The sequence below is a fragment of the Ruditapes philippinarum genome, unplaced genomic scaffold (assembly GCF_026571515.1).
Source record: "Ruditapes philippinarum isolate M1 unplaced genomic scaffold, ASM2657151v2 ctg2187_1_1_1_1, whole genome shotgun sequence".
In the NCBI taxonomy this organism is placed as follows: domain Eukaryota; kingdom Metazoa; phylum Mollusca; class Bivalvia; order Venerida; family Veneridae; genus Ruditapes; species Ruditapes philippinarum.
This window is the reverse complement of record NW_026866177.1, coordinates 32,481-51,779: the sequence shown is the minus strand read 5'-3', so window position 1 is coordinate 51,779 and position 19,299 is coordinate 32,481. Positions and strand designations below refer to the sequence as shown.

Genomic DNA, 19,299 nt, shown 5'->3' with positions numbered 1-19,299 from the left:
TATTATTTTTATTCAATAATCCATTTGTGTTTTCTAAGTCCTTGTAATATTTCGAATTGATTGATTAAAATTGTAACAATATATCATTTGTTAATTTTTAGTTAGATTTTGGTTTGTGGTTAAAAGGTCATTTGCTATCATACATATCTATCTGAGAGATTTTTAAATAAGATCTTGTGATATTTTAGATGGACTTTTAAGATATGAGGTTAAGGAAATTAGTTGAAAATAGTATATAACATGAACTAGTTGAATGACATCAGAGTAGTGTATGATTTGATCTGGCATATTTTACTTTAGTCTTGATCAATAGCCCTATATGTGGTGTTGCATTAGTGACACCCAGGTGTGCTTTGTCTTAACCTTATAGCTTTCAAGTAAAGATCTCAGTCAAAAGCTAAATTTTGTATTATTTGGGATGGCCATTTTGTTGTATCTCTTGGCTTAATTGCTTTATTCTTTTGTTTTTATTTGATAGATCATTGGGCTAATCTGTTGACCCTTTAAGGGGCTTTTCAATTGTTTAAATGTTGATTTTGCTGGTTTAGCCAAATTACTCCTATCATATTTCAAGGTATGTTTTTTTTCCTACATGTATCTATAGGAAATATAGACTTAAGTTGTGAGTGTATTGTTGTACGAATAATGAATGGTGCAAGGTTAGATTAGCAGTACTTTTATTGTGTTGTAAGCTTTGTAGTCTATTACTTATTTTGGGGCGTCTGTGGCCGAGTGGTGAAGGTCGTAGACTTCAAATCACTTGCCCCTCACCTCTGTGGGTTCAAATCCCGACAGGGACTTTGGATGCTTTCATGTGAGGAAGCTATCCAGCTAGCTTACGGAACGTCGGTGGTTCTACTCAGGTGCCCGTTCGTGCCTAAAATAATGCACGGAAGGGCACCTGAGGTCTTCCTCCACCAGTAAAGCTGGAACGTCGCGATATGACCTATACTGTGTCGATGTGACGTAAAACCCAAAAACAAACAAAACTTATTACATTTTAATGTTGTTATTTTGCTCAAGAGTACTCTTTAATGGGGAAAATCTATCTGTCCGGATGACACCAGCTTTTGCCTTGTAAAGGGAAATAAAACTCAAATGAACTGAATCAAAATTTTATTAAACTAAGTTTTTATTCACACTTAACTAAGTTAAAGCTAATCCAGTTTACAATGTGTATTTAAATAGAAATTTTTTTTTACCCAAAAATATGATTATCAAAATTAACTAGTTGAATAAAAGATCTAAACTTAAAACCAGTTGAAGGTTGTTAAAAATGTTACATCTGAAAATATGAAGAAAAAAAATAACTCTAATGAATCAGTGCTATTAATCTGATACATCTTAATACAATTGTAGTAGCAAGCCCTGTTTTAATCTATATTAACAAAAATAAAGATCTAATATTTCAAGATGACTGCCAATGAGATAAAAAAAAAAGATATTAATCTTAATTACCACTGTAAAAAATGCTTAAATTACTCACAAATTTATCAAAAATGTTTCAGTGAATTAAGATAATCTCTGAGGTATATTTACATGGCAAACTGCCTAAAATAAATAAATTTATTAATTAACCTTAGAGAGCTTTTGGATATGTTTAGACTTCTTCAAAAATTAGCAGCAGAATGTCAAAACTCCTTGAGATACCTAATTAAATGAACTTCTGATACCCATGTATGTATGTATGTTAGTCTATTTTAAATGAGGGTCCATCCACCCATAAGGCACAAAAAGCAGTTTTTGCTGTTGGAGTACACACCCCAGACATGTCATCAGTCAATTGCCCTCAAAGGGTTAATTTTGAAGCACAAAGTGGTAATGATTTATATCCATGCAATTTCCACAGAGTATTAAGCCAAAGATATGAATTTTGAGCCAAAAGTAATTACTTTACGGCGGTCAATGAGAACCTTAATGTACAGCAACCTGAGACAATTATGAAAAGGGGGTAGCCCTGAAAATGGCTGTTGGTGCCAAGCAAAGGGCCTGCAGTACAAGTGGTCTATGATTATCTGTGCTACCTGGGGCTCACGCACCCAATGTCAAGTTAATTTTAAAAATATTATGCAATGGTACATAATAATTATGTCAAATATTTTAAGTGAAATTGCAACCACAGGTTAATATACTATAAAAAGAAACTCCTGTACTAAACTTAAACTTTATGACTTATTTTACTTATTTTAAGTATTTGTGCTTCCATGTCTACATGCATAGCACTTCCTGTGTTTACAAACTTTTCTTTGCTCAACTGGTTTTAAAGTTTTTTTATGTTTCTGTTGTCCATTTTCTGGTGGTTTACATTCAATGTTGTGACCTGTATTTATCAAAACATTTCTTTTGAATTGAATATCTGCTTGCTCTTCATCTATGTTAGGCATATGAGAATGAAGTTTTACATCTGTAGTTGCAACCATAAAGATGTCATATTTGTTAAAATTAACTTTTTTGTTGTCAAATGTTTTAACAGCAAGGGAAGGAATTCTGCAAGGTTTCCCAAGCTTTTCAAAGATTTGCTGCATGATTTTCCTGTCATAGTTCTTAAAGTCAACAGTGCAGCCAACTCGTAGAAAGGCTTTTATCTGTGGTTTGTTGACATCAAATGATGACAAATAGTCAAAGTTAACGAGTACTATGTTCTTGGATCTGTCTGTTTTGAAATTGTTCCATCCATATTTCCATTCGTTCTCGGTCCATGATCTCATTCCTTCTTCACTCTCTTGGAGATAACTTTCAGACATTATTGCAAGGAAATTGCGTGTTTTAGAGAGAATGTCAATTATTTCTGAGTCTCTTTCAGCCCCAAATGCAACATCCCGGTTTGGCTGAAAGACTGAGTAACTAGCATTTGTAAGTTCTGGTTCAAGTTTACTATTTACCCATCTGTCAACATCGTCATCTGCATCATTGAAGGAAAGGAAAACATCATATTCATAGAGAGGGACAACAATGTTTCTACTTTTCTGTCTCAAACGAAGGCAAAGAATAAGTAATTCATAGCGGAAGGTATACACAAGAATTCCTATTAAGACAAGGCTCAGAATAACCCCAGCTATTATTGTCTCAAGAAAAAATAGGAAACCTTCAGGCGAACATTCTAGATCTTCAGGATTGAAGTCAAGAGCTCTCCTTATACCTATATTAGGAATTTCACATTGAAACAAATTATTTTGGAATTCATTACATGACCTCGAATGAACCCATTTTTCAATCCATTTTGACTGGCAGTCACAGCTTATTTGAAGGTTTTTCATGTGACGGGAGCACACATTATGGTACTGGAACATTTGTGCAAGTTGCTTTAGTCTTGGATTGTTGGAGATGTCAATATATGTGGCATTTTCAAGACGATTTGCTATAGTTTTGTTTATTTCTTTTAGATTGTTACCAGAGATATCCAGTATAGATATTCTATGAAGGTATGACACATTTTCTATGGTTGATATTTGATTGTTTGATACATTTAATGCCACAAAGTAAGAAAATCGAGAGTAAGGTATTTCAGGTAACCGCTGTAGATCGGAGTTTGAACAGTCAATAAAAGATGTGTTCTTTTTCGGTTCATCAACACAAGTACATCTTGGGTCACAACCATCTTCAACTGGACAAACAAAGCTTTCAGGTTCTTTTTCATAGATATCCCAGACGAGATGGCCGGCAACACTTTCAGGTTCACTGCATGTTAAATTCATGTAGCCTCTCCATAAAACATTTATAATGTTATATGCTTTCTCCAGAAATTGTTGAATATTGCAGTCACAGACAAGGCTCATTCCTCGAAAATCAAATCCAAAATTAATCAAACGCCCAAGTTCTGTTATATCATTCAGGCCAAAAATGATTTCAAAGTCTGGCCAGGTGCTAAGTTTATTATCCGCTACACCTACATATCCTGGTCCATATGTTTTGTTCATGTCCATTGTAAAATCTGCTTCATTTACTAAATCTGTAATTTCATTTGAACTATAGTCTATCTTACAGAATGGGTACAAGGTGAACATGTTGGAAGCATCTAGTTTTGACATTTCATTTTTACTGAAGTCAACATAAAAAAGATAGTGCAGGGACTTGGATGTTAGAATATTTGGATCAATTTCTTTGATCTGGTTTCCAGACATTGATATTGATCTCAGATTCCGTAGATTTGTAAAGGAAGTATTTGACACATGCTGCAATTGATTGTTTCTAAGATTCATCTCATCAAGGCGAACTAAACAATTAATGTTTGGAAGTTTCTTGATTTTGTTATTTTCAAAGTTAATCTTCACAATTTTCCCCCAGAAGGGTTTTATATTTTCAAACTCATCTGGATACTTATCTTGTAGACTTGATTCAGAATCCCAGTTGCAAAGATTGCTTGGAATTTCTGTCATATCAGCATTCCGATGCTCAATTTTATAGACTTCAGTATCACTAGGAGCTTGATCAGACAGGACCAAGCTTCCACCTAACACAGAGGCATATTCTATAAATAGCTCTAACTCACTTCCTTCCCATACTGCACATGAATGACATTTACAACATGTGTCATATTCTTCACTTTTTGTTGGAGTTGTTGTATTTCTGCAATAAACACCCAGAATGCAATGCAGATCACTTCTTGGCTTATCCACCCAGGATGCTTTCCACAAATGTCCACCACAAGTTCCTGACACCATGGCTGGTAAACAGAACATCAGCAAGCTGAATAAAGGCAGACTGAAATGAAAAAAAGAAGAAAAAAAGTCATCATTGTAGTTATATGACCCTAACCCTTTGATAATCAGATATATGCAGGCCTTATGACATAGAAGAATCTGTGATCTGCTTTAACCTATAAAATTTAACTTAATGTTTCATGTATAGATCCAACCTATCTGCATGACTTTGCGATCAGACCATTTTTGAATTATCCCCCTTTGTTTATTTTACACTTTGAACTTTTTCTGGGACATAACTCTAAAAACTATAAGAGGTATCAACATGAAACTTTGTAGGTAGATAGATCTCATTGAGTAGGTGTGCAGTGCACAAGAACCATAACTCTGCCTTGCCTAATTTTTTAATTATCCCCCTTTGTTTATTTTCACACTTTGAACTTTGTCCAGGACATAACTCTAAAACTATAAGAGGTATCAACATGAAACTTTGTAGGTAGATAGATCTCATTAAGTAGGTTTGCAGTGCACAAGAACTGTAACACTGTATTGCCTAATTTTTTAATTATCCCCCTTTGTTCATTTTGACACTTTGAACTTTATAGATAGATAGATCTCATTGAATAGAAGTGCAGTGCAAAAAAAGCATAACTCCGCCTTGCCTAATTTTGGAGTTTTTGCCCTTTGTTCATTTTTTTTATACTTTCCTGTGTCCAGAACCTTCTCGGGGAGCATCACCCGGTTCAACCGGTTCTTGTTTAAAAATAGTACATTGATTGTTGAGTCAAGTTAACAGTTCTGTCATTTTTGGATGTTTTTTTGAAAATAGTACAATGATTGTTGAGTCAAGTTAACAGTTCTGTCATTTCTGGATGTTTTTTGAAAATAGTACATTGATTGTTGAGTCAAGTTAACAGTTCTGTCATTTCTGGATGTTTTTTGAAAATAGTACATTGATTGTAAATGAGTCAAGTTAACAGTATTATTTTCAAAAAACATCCAGAAATGACAGAACTGTTAACTTGCTCAAACTAGGTTGGTAGCTCAATAGTGTAAAGGTGGCATGTGAAGAAAATAAATTGTTCATTAAAGTGCATTGATGTTCATGTAACAATACTATAATATTATATCATTCAGTGATTTTAAATCAAATTTGCAGAAAAATGTGATGCATTTAAGTAATGTGTTGCTCACTGTAATTAAGACTCCAGTTCAAAGGTCAAGGTGCAAAATATTTCAAAGGACTTGTCAATCTTTCAGTCTGGACAAAACCGTTTATCATTTTTAGGGAAATTTAAGGAAATATTTTTAGGAAATATGCATACATGCCATATCCCCCACCGGGGGACAAAAACCTTGGATTTTCTACCATGTCTCCCTATCTCCCGTACTGACTGAATTGTAAACAATGGAGACCATGATCAGATGGCTAAAAAATGCCAGCTGATATTGGTCTGCACTGGTTGCACAGGCAGCAAGAAATCTAAAATATGCATTAGTATTACGATTGAATCAGTGCCAACAGAAAAAAAAACTGGCACTTGTTAATATGACGTTTATACATTAATCAGATATCTAGGTATGTATCTTGAACAATTTATATCTTAACTTTGCTCTTAACTTTAAATGTTGATAACTTTGCTTTAAAGGTTATAGCTTTGTTTAAAAATTTTGAATATAATTATTTTGTGCAGACACAGCAATTTGTTAAAAAAAAAAGAAGACAATAGTATTTTTGTATTGTTAACCATACTCATTTTACCTATTATGATACATATTTTACGCCCATTCTCAATAAAATAAAGCATTTGAGGTTGAAAAATATTAAAAATTTGATGTTGTCATTGTGTCATTTTTTATCGATGAAGTAAAAGTTTAGGGTATTTTGCAAGTTTGCCAGAAATATTTTGAACAAGAAACTATGATATAACAGGATGACATTTATTTCGGTAAGGACACTGTATTTCTTCGGTAACGTAGATTTCAGATCTAATAATGTAACATATTGGCTGCATATTAACAACAAATGTCTTTAAAATATATCAAAATCTGTAAATTCTCTATCTAGAGGGACTTTCTAACCCAGGAAAATTCAATGAAGTTGGGTACCTTGCTAATTTTCAGTTAATTTCTTCAAAGTTAAATATTCGTAGAAAGCAAAAATAGTCAATTTTGGAAATGATTATTTTATGTCTTCATTCAAAGGATATATATCATATATAATTTATGAGAGGTCGAATGCATACACAAATGTTGTATTAGCATTTTTTTTCTTCAAAACATTCAACTTTTCACTTTCTTAATATTTGGAAAATTTATTGCTAAGCAGTTATATATTTATCCCCATATAGGATGTCACGTATGTTTCATTTTATTCAAATGCAAGTAAAGGTTGAGAAAACAATTTTATTTTTTGTAAAATAATGTATATTTATGGATATTATTTTAACATTATTATATATAGAATGAAATACGGTCAGTAAGCTCTTTGCAGAAACGAATTAGTTGTTGCTGAGAACATCAATATCTGGTAAAATATTTTTAACATTTCTGCTGGTACATCAACATACATATGTATTATTAACATATCTTTCCCTTGTAAAATAATTTTGTATCTTCTTACATCTAATACAAGGTAACCGTTACTAACAGGCATGATAATCCCAACTTTATCTTAATTTTTCAAAAATTGTTGAATTGTAAGTTGGAGTAACGTATGTTTCACACTCGCTTATTTATGAACTTAATCACGGAATTGAAACTTACATGTAAAATCGACTTTTTTATTTAGGAATCAAATGTACATCATTCTATTGTCATAAAAATGCGATTTTATGTTTTTATATATGCATGTGTAAACAATATAAAGTCTGTTTGATAAAAGTAACGTTTGTTTCACTGTGGTTACTTAAACAAGTTAAAACTCGACCAAAGTTATCAAAATTAACTTACTAATGTCAAATAGAAGTTAATGTTGCTGTTATACGTGCTTTCTGACTTCAATTTCCCTTTTGATAAACTAACTTTAAAAAGTTGATAACGTATGTTTCTGTAACGTATGTTTCATTTTACATTGAAAGTGGGTTAAAATGACGCAAGACCGTTTAACCCGCCATAATTTGTGGTTAATATATCAGAGTTACACACATGTTAATTTTTCTTTCTTGTTTGGATTCTTCTTTGAATGGATTGGCTCTTAAATAATGGTAACGTATGTTTCTTTTTAAAATGCTGTTGAAAAGATTTGAATAAAAAATGAAAAATTCCGAAAATATAATGATTTTTGAGAGGCTGCAAGCTTATTTTTACTTATAATTATATATATGCTGTATTATTAAGCATGCATCGATTCAATTATGTAATTTCGGTTCCACTTATTATTGTTTTAGGTTTGTCAATATTTATTTATATGCATTTGGCGACATTTGATCACTCATTATATCAATGAGATTTTAAGAGTCAAATGTAATTTTTACCAATAATCAAAGTTCATATACACACAGCAATGACTAATTGCACATGTTTCGTTTATTCTGGAACTTATTTTTCTGAGACACAATTTCAAAGTTGAAAATTCTAGGTGGCGACAGTAACGTATGTTACATTTTAGGGCATTAATGGTACTTGTAAAAGAAAAATAACAGATAGAAAGGTAAAACTGAGAGTGACCCTATTAGACAAAGTGGCAGCCACCTTTCTAACGACATTTTGACCTCAAGAAAAACCTTCGTATAAGAGCTACCCAGTGGAACATCAAATGCTGTGTCTTATTGAGAATGAGCGTTTAAGGTTATAAGAAATAAAATTATCTCATTTTGTTGTAAGTTAATAAATCCAACTTTAAAATGGTGATATCTTTGCTTTAAACTTTAAAAAATTTATAGCTTTGTTTTAAAATTTGAATATAATTATTTTGTGCAGACACAGCAATGTGTTGAAAAAAAAGAAGAAGATAATAGTATAGTAATATCATATGGTATTGTAATGTATTGTTCAACTTACTCATTAATTTTTACAGTTATGATACATAAGGTTATAAGAAAACAAATTACCTCATTTTGTTGTTAGTAAATAAATCCGGCTTTGTTTATTATATTTGTGCAATCTTTTTGAAATGTCACCGCCAAGTCTGTAACTGATACTTGTGGTTTATGCACTCTCCTGTATTTTTAGATTTTTCTTTTAATGTAGTGACATCTTGGGGCAGATAAATCACAGTTTGAAAGTTACATAAAATATATTTTATTGCTCTCTTATTGGCCAATAAAATTCAAAAATATTAGTACTAAATACAGAGCAATAAATTCTATATTTACATAAATTCAGAAGTAGAAAAATTGGGAGAAGGGGAATTCCCGTGAGTGCATTGAAAACCCTCCGCCCCACACCACAAAAAAAAAAAAAAAAAAAAAAAAAAAATGAGTAAAAATAGAAAAAAATAAAATAAATAAAAAAAAACAGCAGCAGAAACAAAAAACTCAAAACACACAATGAAAACAACAACATAAAACAACAAAACTGTGATGCCTAATAAGGTCTTAACTAAGCATTGAAATTCATATAATTCATATATAATTAATGTGTTCATAATCGATAAACATTGTTTTAACTACCTACCCTATAACTCAGGCATGGGTCATGGGTGGAGATATTTTTCAGACTGGTCTTGTTTACAATTGCTGACTCAGTTTAAATGGAGTCTATTCACGAGAAACAATGTAATGTGCAACGTCTTTCGGTTGCTTTTGATTTGCCTGTATTGGCTAGTCTTTGTTATCATTTGTAACAGACAAGAATGTACACAATAATTATGAGAAAAAAGATATACACTTAGTAAAGGTTGACCATTAAAGGGACTCCACTGAGGTTTTTTGACATGATGGGACTGAAAATATTTTTCCCAGATAAATGTACAATTTGATGTAGGTTTAGACCACTAATCTATGTGCAAAATTTCAGATCATTCGCGCACTTCGTTTTTCCGGAATAATTATTCAAACTGTAAAAAAAACACCCAAAATGAAAAGCGTTTAAACGCTTTTCACTCAAATCGGGCTAAGGAGAGCATATTCGTTAGACTTTCAATTTATTTCAAAACATATTTCTTTACTATCTTTGCATATATTTCTTTTAATAGTGCCCCGGCTCATTTATGTAAGAAATGCAAATGTTATGTTTTTAGGCTTTCAAACCTCAGTGGAGTCCCTTTAAAATGAATGCTGCAGAATTTACCTTATACCTGCCTAATATATGTCTATTCAAATCTACTATCATTTTCCCGCCTAAAATTTTAATGCTTATTGATCTACCTGTTTTACTAATGCATGTGTCACATGCATAAATCTGACACAAGACAGAAAAAAAAGCTGTATTACCCTAGAGTGTGTTCTGGAATGACGTTGCTGGCATAAAGCCAATTATGGTATGGTTCGTTGCTGGCATTATGCCAATTATGGTAAAGTTGAATATATAGGTTTAATTCGGCAAGTTACATAATTAAAGGGTTATGACAGTAAGTAAGTGTATTTGTCTCTTGAACAGATCACACTTGGCACTTCTGTGGGTCAGGAGATTTTTTCCTTAGTAAAATCCACTCTAGTCAAGTACATGATCTAGGTCGAAAAAAACGTATATGTTCTAGTAGAAAATCCATTTAACTTAACTCTAACAATTATACCCAGTATTTTAAAGTCTTTTGAAAGTTGTTCAAAGTATATGGTGTTAATATTGATACCTTTGCTTTGTCTTAAAATTGGACTTGGTTTTGTCTTAAAACTGGACCATCAATTGAACCTGTAAGTTTCAAAGCATTGATTGACATGGTTATGAAAGCGTGACATTAATCTAGCATTAATCTGTACAGAACCTGCCTTTTTCTTGCTTAATATAATTATATTTTTTGTTTGGGTTTGAGTAGTACTTAGGTCATATCTTTTGGTAGTTTATTTCTAGATCAAAATCTAATTAAAATCTAATTAATGATAATTTAATTGTAAATATTTTGATAGCATCATGCTGACTGGTCTTATTAACCTTGAAGATTACTAGGTCGTAGATAACAGATCTATTTTAAATAGGGGGAATATATATCAGATGATCTCAGTGAGATTGATTGGTTTTATTGAATATATTCTTTCTTACTTCCTGATTTGTCATGCAATGAAAAGACAGGGATTTTTTCAGGGGGTTTATTTTTTGGAGAGTGCTGTACTTGAAAATTGTTCAATAAAATACTTGCAAAATTGAAATATTATTTATCTATATGCTAAAGTAAATATTAATTTGAATAAGGGAGTAGCAGCGTTATAAAAGCCAAGCGTTTTTTTGTTAGTTTTTTTTTTTTGAGAACAAAGTTTGTACATCTGATTGATAAGTGAAAATTGTTAATTTTATTTAATTTTTCTTATATTAAAGTTATATACAAATCACTTTTATTTCCAGCAGGTCAAAATTTTGTTGTGCATACACTAGATTAAAGTAGTTTTGTAACTTATAAACATTATATTGCCCTGTTTTATAGATATATGTGGTCCATGATAAATCCACATTGTAATGACTTGTTATATAAAAAAGAAAGCAAACAAACAAACAAAAAAACACAAAGAAGTTTGTCCCAAGCCTGGTTAAATATTTAACAAACAAAAAAAAAAGAATAAAAGATGAGCAAAATAATTACGCGTTTGTTTCTGTTTCCTTTAATTTCAGGTGTACCAAAGGCAACAAATCTGAACCAGCATATAGATCTGCTGTTTGAACTCAGCAAGTATGTACAGCAGCTACTTCAGGCAGGAGGCTGTGTCCAGTTGGTCAAACCGGACCATCAGTCACAGGTAAGAATAATTTACTTACCCTATTCCTGCTAAAATTTGTACAAATTTTCATATTCTTGGAAAAAATTCTTAAAAAATGATATGAATATATTTATATATATGTGTATTAAAAAAATGTGCAAAAAATTGACTTCATGTACAATAAAGTATTGAATTTTTTATTAGAATTACAAATTCATGTAATTATATTTATAGAATATTGATACACTGATGAGCTAAATGTTAGTTATTTTAATTAATAATTGCTTTTTGAAGTAACTTTAATTTCATATCTTTTACAATATTTATATCCAGTTTCTGTAACTTTTCTGCGTGATTTTTACACCTATATTTGCTTAAACATGTATATATATGTATGTTACTTGCAAATCTTAAACTGTTAGCAATACAAAGTCAATGATTAGAAAGTATACCATAGTATTCCTTCATTTATTGTTTGGTTGGGTTTTACGTCGCAACAACACAGTATAGGTCATATGGCAAGTTTAATCCAGCCTAAATGTGGGGAGGCAGAAGGGGCACCTTAGTAGGGCCACTGATATTCTGTAAGCTAGCTGGATAGATTTCTCACATGAAAGAACTTGAAAAAAGTACCGTAGGGGCTTGAACCTACAGCATTGAGAAGCAAGTAGTGTAAAATCAACAATCTTGACCACTTGCCGTAATACATAGTTTTTAGCCGGGCTGTTGAAATTAAAGGTTTAAAAAAAATCAGTTTAGTTTGCTTAGGCTAATTTACATGAAGAAAAAAAAAGTCCCTATTAGCATAACATCTAGAAAACTTAATTAACGTTATGTTAACAAAATTTAGATGAAAAAAAAACCAGACTTTTTATCAGTATGCACAATCATGTACTTCATGTGTATATAAATTCAATTCTGTTCAAAGTTGATGTGGATTTGTAATGAGGGAAATAATATTGACACAAGAATTTTTTTCAAGAGATGCAGTTTTCAAATTTGTATAAATGTTAATGATAACAATAAAAATACAGGAATGCCAAAGGAGACAGTGTTAATCATAATTCCATGAGATCTTTAATTTATATGTCATAATCAGCATTTCCAAATAAATCAGAGTTAATAGTTGAGTTAAAGTCGTTCCTGGTTTAACTGTTGTCAATGAATTTGTTCATTAATTTACATGCTGTTAGTACTCTTGAATCCTCAAATTCCATTTGAGCTGCGTCACGACAAAACCAACAGAGCGCGTTTGCGACCAGCATGGATCCAGACCAGCCTGCACATCTGCGCAGTCTGATCAGGATCCATGCCGTTCGCTATCAGTTCCTCTACTTGTAAAAGGGTTGGAAAGCGAACAGCATGAATTCTTTATGTGTTGGGTCATCATTTATCCCTGCGTGATTGTAAGCAGCGGCAAAATGGGTGGGAATAAATTGAGTCTATACATCTCTCAGCTCCAGCAGATGAGGTGGTTTTGACCTCTGTTGTTGCTTTAAATTGGTAACACCCGATGTTAGCCAAAATCATCTTTCCTTTTTTTGTCGCCATAATGACTTAAATTGTGTTTATACGATTTGGAAAACCAAACAAAACAAAAAATATGAGATAATTTCATTTTCACTTGTTTTCTTAGGTACAAAATAGAAGTTAAAAAGAAACTTCAATTCAGTGATTATTTTATAATACAGCAGGGGATATAAATCTAATAATTTGCTTGCTACTATATGTATGTACTTTAGGTAGTTTAGATTTATTGATGGTTGAATTACACAGGAATAATATCAAGGTAGACAGTCTTAGATTTTTCAAATTGACACTTATAAGGAAGTCATTGAAAATTTATCCACCATAAATAAATCGTTTTAAAAGTAAGCATAATCTTTGTCAGATATAAATTGACTAAAGCTAGCTTAAGTCCTTGCAGGCCTTTATCTGTAAATCTGTTTAACTTAAATTTATGCTTTGTTTCCCAGGTCAATAATGATCAAACTTTAAAAAAACACATCCGACGGCCCCTCCCCATAAACAAATAATAATAAATAAATTTTTAAAAAAATGAGAGAAAAAAATGCACACACAAACACAAATATTCTTAAAAACACATTTCATCCTTACAATTTTGTCTTTTCCCAGTTCAATTATTTCTCTAAAAGTAAATTTGAAATTTACACAAAAAAAATGAATATTAAAGGTAGGACTTCTCCCCATTTCATACCCATTGATTTAGATTTAAAAAGATATTCGAAATAAATTTTGTGTATAAAAAAATGTGTGTTTTTATGACGTAAGACACGATTTCTGTGCCAATAAAAAAAGGTGCAAATAAAAAAGAAAGTTCATTTTAAACATTTTGATTGTTTTGCTTTGTCAGCAAGCTTTCTTTGTTATCTGTAAACTTAACGTTCCACTCAAGTGGCCTGTCATTTAAGACTGTTTACTTATTGAATTGTCAGGTCTGTGATACGATTGGTTTTATGAAAAAAGTAGGCTACTTTTTTAAAGTAGTCCAACTTTAGTCAAGTGTCTGATTTTTATCTGGCAATTTATCAATCAAAGTGCAGCAAGTTTAATAAAGATCTTTAGTGTTCAATGCCCTATCCTGTTGAATATATGTTACATTTAAATTGGCATGTTTACAGACTTTACTGTTATAGTTTCACAGTGCACTATCATTCACAATAGGTTAATTAGACTGTTGCTTGTACTTTTGAAGTAATTAGACCTACTCGGGAATGAAGAATGTTTTGGGTTTTTCCCAGCTAATCCAGGGGGTATACAAACAAACTTTGGCAGTTGACTTGTGTCGAACTTAAATTCTCTCTCTGTTTCATCAGAAGGACTGTCAGTAAATTAGTTGACTCAATAAAGACAGTTTTTACTTACTTGTTCAATTATGACCTATTCCTCAATAGACTTACTCCAGAATTCAGGAATTGAGAATACTTTTAGTTCTTCCCGCTGCCTGGAGGTACAAACAAACTGTACAGGCGACTTTTTACTGCCTCCACATGGCACAAATAACACTTATGTGACAATAAAATAGAGAAAAAAAGAATCCCTAAAGAAAGCCCAAAATGACAAAAATAAAAATGTTGCAGGCTCAGTTTGATTGAACCTGTTTATGGACAGTACTGGAAATTGGAAGTAACTGTCCACACACCCTACCAATGGCAAGTCTTGATTAAAATTTCAATTCTGTTCTATATTCTTTGTGAACACTAGTTGAATTTTTTTCTCAAAACCAATGCATTTCAGGTACAAGTTTTGGTATTTTATGCAAGTTTTTCATGCTAATATTTATATCTGTTTTTTCAGATTGAGGAAGAGTGGAACAAGCTAAGTAGTGTTATCTCAACAATCAATAAAAAGGTAAGTGTCTGGACAAATTTATTTTAGAATTAATTCAAAATTGTATGTAGATGTTATGCTCAGCTGACATTGTGACAGACGTTGATTTTTATACCCCCCTTTTGAGGAGGGGGCCAATTTTAGATTTGAATGTCTGTCCCACTTTCATGTTGTCCGCCCATAGACTGTCAAAACAGTGGAATATGCCCAGGGCACAGGACAAATTTCTAGTTATCCCCCACCGATGGAATCAGGAGGGGGATATTGTTTTGGCTTTGTCTGTCCTTCCGTCCGTCCGAGACTAAAATGGACTAAAGGGCCATCTAACTGTAAACAGAACAAAAGAGAACAATAGAGTTCATTCCGTAACAATAGAATAAGGGGCCATGGCCCTCTATTAAATGCATTAAACATTGTGTAGTGAACCTCTAGCAAGATTGTACAAATTATAGCCTGGGGGACAAAATTGGCCCCACCCCCAGGGGTCATTGATTTTCACTATGTACATATAGTAAAAAAATAAAAAAATATTTTTGTCTGAAGGTACAAGGCATAGAGCTTTGATGTTTGCTATATAATATCATCTATAGGTCCTCTACCAAAGTTGTTCAAATTTTTCCCCTGGTGTCAAAATTGGCCCTGCCCAGGGCAGTGATTCTCATTATGTACACATAGTAAAAAACAGAAAATAAAACAAATGTTTTCTGAAATGGAGAAAGCTACAGCTTAGATATTTGATTTGAAATGTTGTTTGGTGGACCTGCATCAAGATTATTTTGAATTAAACCCTTGGGTCAAAATTTTGCCTTGCCAAAGGGGACAGTGACCTACTTTCTTGTCCATTGATGTTAGGCAATGAAATTTTGACAATGTGCACAGTTGAACTTTGATATCAGGTGACCTAGATTTTGATGATGTGACCTACATTTTTGTCCTTTAATAATTGCAGCTATGAACTTTGAACCATGTGCACTTTTTTAAGATGTGAAGTGAACTTTGATATCAGCTGGCCTAAAATTTGACAAAGTGTCTTACTGTGTTGTCCTTTGATGTACAGTCATGGAATTTTGGCCATGTGAAATATGACTTTCACCACCAAATTCACTTAAGACTCAACTGCATTGATAGATTCCCACTTTGATCTTTTATTTGAATAACATTAGATTTAACCACTAATCTAAAAAAAAATCTGTTCCTACATTACTATTTAGTGCTGTATTAATGCGGTGGCATAGCATTTTCACGAAAGCAATCTTGTTTCATTTTTTGCTCGACTATTCGAAGAATATGAGAGCTATTGTAGTCGCCCCGGCATCGGCGTCGGCGTCAGCGTCAGCGTCCGCGTCGGCGTCTGCGTTGGTTAAAGTTTTTTGTAAAGTCAAATATCTCAATTATTACTTGAGATATTCAATTGAAACTTACAATACTTATTTATAGTAACAAGGTACATCAGATTGACAAGTTGGATAACTCTGCCTACAATATTGACAGAATTATGCCCCTTTTTAACTTAGAAATTTTGGTTAAAGTTTTTTGTAAAGTCAAATATCTCAATTATTACTTGAGATATTCAATTGAAACTTACAATACTTATTTATAGTAACAAGGTACATCAGATTGACAAGTTGGATAACTCTGCCTACAATATTGACAGAATTATGCCCCTTTTTAACTTAGAAATTTTGGTTAAAGTTTTTTGTAAAGTCAAATATCTCAATTATTGCTTGATATATTCAATTGAAACTTACAATACCTATTTATAGTAACAAGGTACATCAGATTGACAAGTTGGATAACTCTGCCTACAATATTGACAGAATTATGCCCTTTTTAACTTAGAAATTTTGGTTTAAGTTTTTTGTAAATTCAAATATCTCAATTATTGCTCGAGATATTCAATTGAAACTTACAATACTTATTTATAGTAACAAGGTACATCAGATTGACAAGTTGGATAACTCTGCCTACAATATTGACAGAATTATGCCCCTTGGAACTTAGAAATTTTGGTTAAAGTGTTTTTGTTAAGTCAAATATCTGAATTATTGCTTGAGATATTCAATTGAAATTTAAAATACTTTTTTATAGTAACAATGTACATCAGTTTGCAAAATTGCATAACTCTGCCTGCAATATTTGCAGAATTATTTGCCCCTTTGAAACTTAGAAATTTTGGTTAAAGGTCTTCAAAGATATTTACTTGAAACTTTACACATGCACTTAGGGTCATAATTGGAGGCTGATTCATATCCCCTTTTCTACTTAGTCTCTTGGTTAATGTTTACATGCAAGTTTTACATATCTCAATAACTATTAAAGATATTTATTTAAAACTTCACATATGCATTTAGGGTCATAATTGTAGGTCACTGACAAAGATCCATAATTCTATCTTGCATTTAGGCTGATTTTTCTCCCCTTATTCAACTTAGAAATTCATGGTAAAGTTTTGCTTGTAAGCAGCGTTATCTCAATAACTACTGAAGGGTTTTGTGCCTTTTTTGGGACAATTTTATGCATTCAAAAAATAAAGCAGTGTTTTTACTTGAAAAATTTAAAAAAACCCCTTGCCCAAATTTATGTATTCATGGAAATTTAGTTTTAAAACTCAAAAAAACACCCTTGTGAAACCCCCGAATAGTCTTTTCAATAGGGTAAAAAAAAGGCCTAAAAAATAAATTTTATAAAAAAAATTACCCCTTTTTTGTGTATGGGGGGGGATCGTTCCCAAAAATTAGACTAAAATTTTTCTTTTAAAAATAAAAATCGAACATTTTTTTAATTTTTATTGTTCAAAAAAAAAACCTCTTTATCCAAATTTTTTAATTAAAAGGCCCCGTTTTTAAAATAAAAGTTTACATTAAATTTAAAAACTGCCTAACAGGGAACAACAAACATTTACAAGTTTTTACTCCCTTTTGCATAAAATACAAAGCTTTTTTACAAAATTTGAGAAATATATCTGTACCTGAAAAACACAAATGAAATTAAAAATTCGAATGCAGAAAATATAATTTAATAAAACGTGTCTCCAGTCGTAGAACTACAACAGTACGTTTACACAATTACATGTTTAAAATGACAAAAGTAGATTCACAAAGTTAAACGATTTTAAGTCATGCATGACGCCCCGCCCCTCTCTGAGTATTTACGATCTTCTATCACGGAAATGTACGGACAGGTATAATACCCGTCGCCCCTCTCCTATTTCTCAATTAAGTGAAGGAAAACACGGCGTCCATTCTAATTTTTTTTATTTCTATAAAAAGTTCAATATTATTGGTATCAAATGAAAGATTATTCCATAAGCTTTCTATGAGTGCCTCGGAAATAAAAATGAATTAAATAGATGTATTGATTTTTTGTTGTTTTTTTTTTTTACTCTGAAAATAACACTCTCGAATTGGTAAGAAAAACACGGCGTTCCCTCCAAACTTTTTTTTTTTTATTTCATAATATATTTTGATAATTTCGGATTGAAATAAAAGTGTGTTTCATACGATTTATGATATATAATTATATAATGCCTAAAAATAAAAATGAGTTAAATCAAAATGAATTAACTTTTCGTTAAAAAATTTATCATGTTACTTTCTGTAAAATAGAGAAAATAAGAATCCCTAAAGAACGCTCAAAACGACAAAATTGAGAATGTTGCAGGCCCGGTTTGATTGAGCCTGCTCATGGACGGTAATGGAAAGAGCAAGTTATCGTCCACGCCCCCTAGCACCGGCTTAAGCAAAATTCAACATGATCGAACCGGTACAATTTTGAATTTTGAAACATCCGCAGATGTGTTAATATGGCGATTATCATGGAACCTTCAATGTGACACTTAAGTGCCATACCATGAAAAACGGCATACGATCCCCAAGTAAAAAAAACAACAAAACACACTCTGAAATTCAGTAAGAGAAACATGGCTCCCCCTACTTACTTTTTTTATTTCTTGGTCAATTTTGATAATTTTAGACTCAAGTAAAAGAATCCTTTATGAACTTTCTAGTGATGCCTTAAAAGTGAAAAGTAATTACGTAGAAGTATTCTAACTTATCGTTGTTTATTTTTTTTTTCTCTTAAATCCACACTCATATATTCGGAAAAAAATAACGTCGCTTCCTTTAGATACTTTATTCAAAAAGGATATTGAATATTGAATGAAATTTAAGACATTTGAGATATTTGAACAAGTATATTAAAAATCTGGAAACAAAGTGATCCCTCGGAAGCATTAATCACAACAAAATAACATAAGAATTGCAGATTCGGTTTGATTGAGTCTGCACATGAGGGATAATGAACAAGTGCAACATCCCTCACGCCCCCTAGCACCGGCTTGAACGGTACTCAATTCTCAACACTTACTAGCGCTGGCATCAATGATCCCGAAGGACCAGAAAAATATAACAACACTGAAGTGAAGTACGGGGCAACTTTTACAGCTGCCACACGGCACTTGACACCTGCTGTTGTGAAGTATAAAAATCTCGAAACAAAGTGATCCCTCGGAAGCATTA

General features: G+C 32.0%; 2 protein-coding genes across 2 annotated transcripts in view; one reads left to right on the top strand and one right to left on the bottom strand.

The window, feature by feature from the left end:
- Positions 1-731: 731 nt before the first annotated feature.
- On the bottom strand, positions 732-9,034 carry LOC132731556 (protein toll-like). Its single transcript, XM_060717748.1, has 2 exons — positions 8,693-9,034; positions 732-4,701 (listed from the first exon to the last, which is right to left on the bottom strand). Exons 1-2 carry the CDS (start codon positions 8,695-8,697, stop codon positions 2,187-2,189), a joined length of 2,520 nt encoding a protein of 839 aa, XP_060573731.1. The 5' UTR covers positions 8,698-9,034; the 3' UTR covers positions 732-2,186.
- A 2,265-nt stretch (positions 9,035-11,299) lies between these two features.
- Positions 11,300-19,299, top strand: part of LOC132731566 (myb-binding protein 1A-like protein) — a 35,549-nt gene continuing 27,549 nt past the window's right edge. The window contains exons 1-2 of the mRNA XM_060717757.1: positions 11,300-11,470; positions 14,750-14,803. Of these exons, the coding sequence (XP_060573740.1) occupies positions 11,300-11,470; positions 14,750-14,803 (225 nt within the window). The remainder of the gene's footprint in view (positions 11,471-14,749; positions 14,804-19,299) is intronic.